Genomic DNA, 7,456 nt, shown 5'->3' on the forward strand with positions numbered 1-7,456 from the left:
AATCTGGACGTGTTTGAACTCATTCTTCTCAGAATCACGAGCTGACTTGACCATGACAATAAAAAAAATGTGTCCTCGTTTTTTTACTACTACGAGCGTGACGTATTGAAAACTCGAATTTTGTATGGAAAATTTGAGTCACATTTATTTATCGTCGGGATCGAATCAGCTCGTAATTCTGAGAAAAATGAGCCCAAACACGTCCAAATGTGGTGAAATTCGATATTCGAGATTTATTTTGAAAAACACCCAGCATTTTCTGCACTAGCTCTTAAACTATAAGGGATCTTTCCCAGATACTTGAGCATTTTCCGCACTAACTCTTGTACTATAAGGGATATCTTCCAGTTAACCTTTGTGGCCCTTTGCGAACCCATGCATTACCTACTGTAAAATCTTCGCTGGTCTCAGGTCTTCGTATTGATGGTGAAATAATAAGCGGACTGTAGTTTGGTGCTGGTTTTAATCCAAATTGTGAAAAGACAAAGAAAAGTGGTACAGTGAATGTCGTTGGAGGCGGAATAACCGTAAGTTTTTAAAAAGCTCTAAAAGCTGTCAAATTTGAACTTATCACATTGCCATTTGTAAATTTAGATTTAGATAGAGATTTGAAATATTATTATAATTATACAATTCAATGAATATTTTATTTAAAAAATAGTCAAGTAGTATGTGAATGAATTAAAACATTACCAATAACATGAAATTAAAAATTGAATAAATTAATACTGAAGATTTATAAAATGCATAATGTCGACTCGAACAATACTGAATATTTTAGTCAAAGAATATACAAATTGAAATGTCAACAGATACATGATTATTAATTAAAATTAAATTGAATTATTATTATTAAATTGATAAAAATTGGAAAAAATTGATTTTAATTATAGAAAATAAATGCCTTAACCTAAACGAAGAAAGGATCGAAAACCAGGGTGGTTTTCGAACGTTTCGTAACATGCTCCCGGCCTCAAGGGTGAGCAATTTGATTGTTGACAGGCAGAGGGCAGATGTTGTTGAAGGCCCTGCGGATGACTCCTCTCTTTGTTTTTATATCCGCCACCCGTGCGATGCCATCACTGCCAGGAATAACTCGGACGACTCGACCAAGTTGCCAGAGAAGGGGAGGCAGAGTTCTGTCTTTGACAACAACCAGAGCACCTTCCTGAAGCTCTCCCGTGGATTCGTGCCATTTTGTCTTCTGTTGAAGCCAAAGGACATACTCAGTGGAGAAGCGATGCCAAAACTGCTGCTTGAGTAGCTCGACGCGTTTCCAGCGCTGGAGCGATGAAATCTTGGTTGCCGTGATCTGTGGATGCGGTACGAACTGTGTGGATCGCCCTATTAGGAAGTGGGAAGGAGTTAAGGGACAAAGGTCATTTGGGTCATCTGACATTGGAGTCAGTGGCCTTGAATTTAAAATTGCCTCAATTTGGATTAAAAGTGTAGACATTTCCTCATACGTCATGTGTGTCTGGTCAAGCACACGACGGAGATGATGCTTAACAGATTTTATGGCAGATTCCCATAACCCGCCGAAATGTGCTGCATAAGCCGGTATGAATGAAAATTTAATACCTTCACCGACATCTGATGACGACGATGCATTAAGAACCTTTGTGAATTCATTACAAGCACCTTGAAAATTTGTGCCATTATCAGAAAATATTGTCTGCGGCTTACCACGCCGAGCAATAAACCTGCGCAAGGCTGCAATGTACGCTTCCGTTGTCATATCGGAAACAAGTTCGAGATGCACCGCTTTGGTTGCAAGGCACACAAATGCACAAATATACGCCTTTACAAGCACACTACCTCTGCCTTTCCGGTTGGATATCATGACTGGACCAGCATAGTCGACACCGGTCTCAAGGAATGGATATTCTAATTCAACACGCTCTCTCGGTAAGTTACCCATGATGGGTTGTATGGTTTTTCCATTGAAACGGGTACATTTGACGCACTTATAAACTGTACTTTTCGCCAGGTCCCTGCCACGAATAGCCCAATACTTATGCCTGACGGTAGCAAGGAGCAGCTGAGGCCCTGCATGCAAAAATGTGAGATGAAAAAACCTGAATATCAGCCTGCAAAGATGATGCTTCGAACTGAGCAACACTGGATGCTTAAGGTTGTAATCATAACTAGAGTTGCTCAGTCTTCCCCCCACACGAATGAGCTTGTCATCACCGAGAAACGGAGACAGAGATCGCAGATTGCACTTTCGAGGTAATTGTTTCTTTGAATTTAATAACTCAATCTCGTTAGGAAATGAGTCTTCTTGAGCCCTACGCAAAAGAAAGTTAGAAGAGTTTTCCAGCTCTTTATATGTCAAAAAACCAGGCTGTTTGCTTTCTTTGCTGCGACTATTATGAATAAACCTAAAAACATATGCCATGACACGCTTGAGTTTTGTGTAACTGGATGAGTTTTTTATTAATGTACTAAATATGTTTTCAGTCGGCTGATTGACAACAAGAGAACGCTCTACCATCTCGGGGAGATCCCCGTCGGATCTCTTATTTGGATTACCTGGCCACTGCGTCTGATCTGACTGAATAAATTGTGGACCCGACCACCACAGAGAAGTTTGGCCTAACTGATCAGCGCTGAGACCACGAGAAACCAAGTCTGCTGGATTCTCCTTCGACGGCACATAACGCCACTGACAGCCAGCTGTACGTTCCTGAATCTCGCTTACCCTGTGACGCACGAACGTCTTTAGATTCAGAGGATTTGCAGCAATCCACCCTAATGCAATTGTGGAATCTGACCAAAACACGCAGTGATCTATGGCTAAGGTGAGTGATGAAGACACCTTTGTATAAAGCTTCGCGCCAAGCAAAGCTCCACTCAACTCCAAACGCGGTATTGTAGTCTGAGGTTTAATCGGAGCTACTTTACTCTTGGATGCCAAGAGACGGACACTAACAGCCCCGTCATTGCCTACACTACGTACATAAACGCATGCACCATATGCTTTCTCACTGGCGTCTGTGAATACATGAAGTGAGACTTCGGTTGGATTCGGTAACTTAATACACCTCGGGATCAACAAATTGTTCAAGTATGGCAATGTATGTGCAAAATGGACCCACGCATCTTTAATTGATTGAGGAATTTCACCATCCCATGAACACTTGCTAATCCAGAGCTGCTGCATAATTATTTTCGCTTCTACTATACATGGAGCGACTAGGCCAAGTGGATCGAATACCTGTGAAATCGTCGATAAAATTGACCTTTTATTAATTTTACTCTGTGTATCGACGTTAATGGCAAATGTCAGGCTGTCTTGAAAACATGACCAATTTAAACCAAGAGTCTTGGATGACTCTTCATTGCTCAAATCTACAGTGTCTGAACCACTGACATCTTGATTAACTGCAAGTAAAATATCTTTATTATTGGAATGCCACTTACGCAAATTAAATCTTGCTGACTCTAACTCTTGTGTTACATTATGACATAACTGAATAGTTTCCTCAACCGTGTCTCTGCCTGATAAAAAATCATCAACATAAAAGTCGTGACAAATTGCATGCTTGACATTAATGTCATTTGAATCATACCCTAACTGAGTGAGACATCTGGTTGCAAGATAAGGTGCACTAGCTGTGCCATATGTCACTGTATTTAATGTGTATATTGCTATTGGCTGCGACGGATGCGACCGCCACAGTATCTTCTGCAGAGACCGCTGTGAATCCTGTATTAATATCTGTCGATACATTTTCTCGACATCAGCGGTCACTACATAGTTATGCTGACGAAAACGCATGAGTATTGACTGCAAATCGTCTTGTATAGTTGGCCCAACCCTTTGAATGTCGTTGAACGACTTGTCTGAGGTTGTGGGGGCTGAACCATTGAATACTACCCTCAATTTGGTTGTGGTGGAATCCCTAAGCACTCCATGGTGTGGCAGGAAACACGACACTCCGTGCTCACCACCCATGCATTTACTCATATGACCCAAACTTTCATATTCATCTAAAAAATCTACATAGAGGTCTTTCAAGGTTGGATTATGTTCTAAACGACGCTCTACTGACAGAAATGTAGCCAAGGCACGCTGATATGAGTCCCCCAGAACCTCAGGCGACTCCTTCAACGGCATGGAAACCATGAATCTACCGTCAGCATCACGTGTCGTAGTTTTTGAAAGTGTTCCTCACAAGCGTTTTCTTCCGGCGTGAACTTGTGCTCAGGTGCAACTGAGTCTAACTCCCAAAATCTAGATATATCAACACCTGAATCGGAAGGCAGCTCGTGCGTGAACATGCACGTCTGTGGCACGTCCACTTTAGGATGAATAATTGCTCCACACACCAGCCATCCGAACTTAGAATCACGAAGAGTGGGCTGATTTGGACCTAACTCAATTTTTCTGACTCCAAGAACATCCCAGAATATCTCGGCACCTACTAAAATGTCAATGGAAGACGGCTCATTAAACTTTGGATCTGCTAATATAATCCCGGACGGGAATGGAATATCCTGAATATGAATATATCTATGCGGAATATGTGAAGTGATAACTGGAGCGACGGAACACTCGACGTCCATTTTGTAATTACCGTCATATGAATGAATTTGAATGGCACATTCCTGCGACGTACTGGAAGTCTGATTCATGATACCAGTAATCCCTGATTGGTTTGGATAAGTGCGCAACCTAAGTTTATTACACAAATCAGTCGTAACAAAATTTAGCGTACTACCGTTATCTAAGAACATACGTGCAGTCTGTAGCTCCCCCTTGCTGTCAACCACCTTTACTATAGCTGTGGATAACAACTTCCGCTTGAATTGAGGCCTAGAAACTGACGATGACTGATCAGCAACTACTGCAATATTGTTTGGAGCATCAGACTTTTGAATTGCCCCCTGCATTGCCTCTGTGTGAATAAGTGTATGATGCTTTTTATTACAGTATTTACAATGTGACAACCGACATTGAGATTCTGTATGCCCGTGACAGAGACAATTCAAGCATACTTTAAATAACCTCGCCTTACTGAGCCGTGCATCTACTGGAAGCTTCCTAAATGAATAGCAACTGTATAAGTGGTGTTTATTTTTACACATGGGACACACATTCGAATACGGCCTAATACGATCATTGTCAAATGAAGCACTGGCAACAGCCATTTTAGGTTTAAAATGCGTATGTAACGATGATGATGATGATGTATCATTTTTATGCCTATTTGACTGAATCTCAGCAAGACTTTCTAAAAAGTCAGCTCTCTGCAACAAGAACGTCTTGAAAAATTCCAGAGTCGGAACCGTAGACTCCGCATTGCGACGCTCTTCCCACTCCCTTGCGGTAACAGAGTCTAATTTGGACGACATCATGTGAACAATTAAAGTGTCCCAATTATCGGTTGGCTGACCTAACGAATGAAGTGCGCGTAGGTTTTTTGTTGTGGCGTCTAAAATATTCCTAAGTACCTGGCTCGACTCTTGACGTACGGGCTCGACATTGAATAATGCATTAACATGATTGGCTACTAACAACTTCTGATTATCATACCTCTCTGAAAGTAACTGCCATGCAATTGAATAATTGTCACACGTGAGATCCAAACTTTGAATAATAAGTGCAGCGCTGCCTTTCAGAGACGCGCGCAGGTAATGAAATTTATTTATTGTGTTGATAGACTCATTATTATGTATTAACGAGAGATACGTGTCCCGGAATGCTAACCAATCCTGATATCCACCTTCAAAACGAGGCAAATTAATCTTTGGCAAATTAATAAAATTAGAATTGTGCGCCTTGACAACTGTATTTGCAGAGCTTACCTCGAACTCATTTCCAACTGAAGCTCGTCTCGAATTCTTCTGAATCAGGACTTGCGCAGACGACATGCTCGAGTAGTAGGCGTCCTCGAAGACAGCTCGCTCTTCGCCAACGTCCTCGCCGCTTGTAGACGCAGACAACATCTCGATGTCCGTCTGTAATGCATCGTATTCATCGTATAGCGGTACTATTTTATCAAATCGCAGCTGCAATTCTGCAAGTTGTAACTCGCTCAGTTGCGGCTCCGCTGCTGCATTGGAGACGAACTTTTGAAAGGCTGTAATTTTACCTTTAATAGCGCCACGCTTGTAATTTAGCTTCTTTAAATCTTCAGACATTATGAACTAATAAAATGTTAAAAAATGAGCCTATAAATATTTGTACAAAATTATGACGTTAAATAAAAACTTTGCCCTTAAAAAATGTCCAGGCGCTAAAACTATTTGCAATGCACTTGTATTACGTAATCTTGTTTACGACTTATTTGCACTGCAGTTAGTTATCAAGATTGTTTTAAGAACGTGTTTGCCTATTGTTTTTGAAGTTTTTAATTGAAATTAGCGTAATAAAGTTACAAAATTATTGAATTATTGTTATCGTATTGTATAGGAATTATGTGAAAGTGATAGTTTATATTAAAATCTTAAATATTATTACTGGGAACTGGGTCATGAGGTTATACCTACTAAAATGAATATCTCTAGTGAATAATCCTATCGAAATGTCTACTGGCTTCTAATCCAAACTATGGCAATGAATTAACTTTCTGCACTGAATGGGAAAGCAATGAATTTGGTATTTGAATAGGTATGAATTTGGTACTGAATTATATACCTAATGAATATTGCAGCTACACAGAAAATGAAGAAAACAAAGGAATGTGGATAAAAAAAGAAAGGAATGGAACGATCTCACTTTGTTCGTTTTCCCTCCTGTGCTGGCTGCTGCTTGGTTTTGAATGCTGGCTCCCGCTGATCTCCACTGAGTACTCCTGGACTGGTCTAGTTGGCGCTGAATTGGCTGGATTCCGCGACTGACTGCTGGTCACGGATGGATGCCCACTGCAATGGGATGCTGCGTGTGCTCGTCGCGACTTTCACCCGTCCTGGATCCTGGCTGATGGGATGGGACTCGATGAGTGGAAGCCCTGGAACCTGCACGCAGCTGAATGCGCCCTGCGCCAACCTGGTCGACCCACGGCTTCGATGATGAAGACCCGTTGCATAGGTGGAGCCTGACTCGGTGCCACAGTCCTGTCCTCTCACAATCCAGAGGCTTCGTAAGGACCATGTAAAATCCAAGTTACATGGATATGGATTACAAATTGTATAAATCTGAATAATTGTGGAAAGAACAAGAAAAGTGGTACAGTGAATGTCGTTGGAGGCGGAATAACCGTAAGTTTTTAAAAAGCTCTAAAAGCTGTCAAATTTGAACTTATCACATTGCCATTTGTAAATTTAGATTTAGATAGAGATTTGAAATATTATTATAATTATACAATTCAATGAATATTTTATTTAAAAAATAGTCAAGTAGTATGTGAATGAATTAAAACATTACCAATAACATGAAATTAAAAATTGAATAAATTAATACTGAAGATTTATAAAATGCATAATGTCGACTCGAACAATACTGAAT

The 7,456-nt window shown here is 40.6% G+C and overlaps 2 protein-coding genes across 2 annotated transcripts; one reads left to right on the forward strand and one right to left on the reverse strand.

The window, feature by feature from the left end:
• The first annotated feature begins 395 nt into the window (after window positions 1–395).
• On the forward strand, window positions 396–3,830 carry LOC125231901. Its single transcript, XM_048137499.1, has 3 exons — window positions 396–527; window positions 894–2,232; window positions 2,464–3,830. Exons 2-3 carry the CDS (start codon window positions 2,018–2,020, stop codon window positions 2,555–2,557), a joined length of 309 nt encoding a protein of 102 aa, XP_047993456.1. The 5' UTR covers window positions 396–527; window positions 894–2,017; the 3' UTR covers window positions 2,558–3,830.
• On the reverse strand, window positions 2,607–6,464 carry LOC125231965. Its single transcript, XM_048137572.1, has 4 exons — window positions 6,276–6,464; window positions 5,461–6,180; window positions 4,141–4,503; window positions 2,607–2,705 (listed from the first exon to the last, which is right to left on the reverse strand). The coding sequence occupies exons 2-4, from the start codon at window positions 6,148–6,150 to the stop codon at window positions 2,607–2,609; spliced, it is 1,152 nt and encodes a 383-aa protein (XP_047993529.1). The 5' UTR covers window positions 6,151–6,180; window positions 6,276–6,464.
• Window positions 6,465–7,456: the final 992 nt, after the last annotated feature.

This window comes from Leguminivora glycinivorella, chromosome 12, assembly GCF_023078275.1.
Source record: "Leguminivora glycinivorella isolate SPB_JAAS2020 chromosome 12, LegGlyc_1.1, whole genome shotgun sequence".
In the NCBI taxonomy this organism is placed as follows: Eukaryota; Metazoa; Arthropoda; class Insecta; order Lepidoptera; family Tortricidae; genus Leguminivora; species Leguminivora glycinivorella.

Coding starts and splice junctions, on each gene's coding strand:
- LOC125231901 (XM_048137499.1), top strand. CDS start 2,018: ATGCCTGACGGTAGCAAGGAGCAGCTGAGGCCCTGCATGCAAAAATGT. Junction 2,233..2,463: donor TCGCAGATTGCACTTTCGAG/GTAATTGTTTCT, acceptor ATATGTTTTCAG/TCGGCTGATTGACAACAAGA.
- LOC125231965 (XM_048137572.1), bottom strand. CDS start 6,150: ATGTCTGAAGATTTAAAGAAGCTAAATTACAAGCGTGGCGCTATTAAA. Junction 4,504..5,460: donor TACGTCAAGAGTCGAGCCAG/GTACTTAGGAAT, acceptor ATTCATATTCAG/GATATTCCATTCCCGTCCGG. Junction 2,706..4,140: donor TACGACACGTGATGCTGACG/GTAGATTCATGG, acceptor CGTGCGTCACAG/GGTAAGCGAGATTCAGGAAC.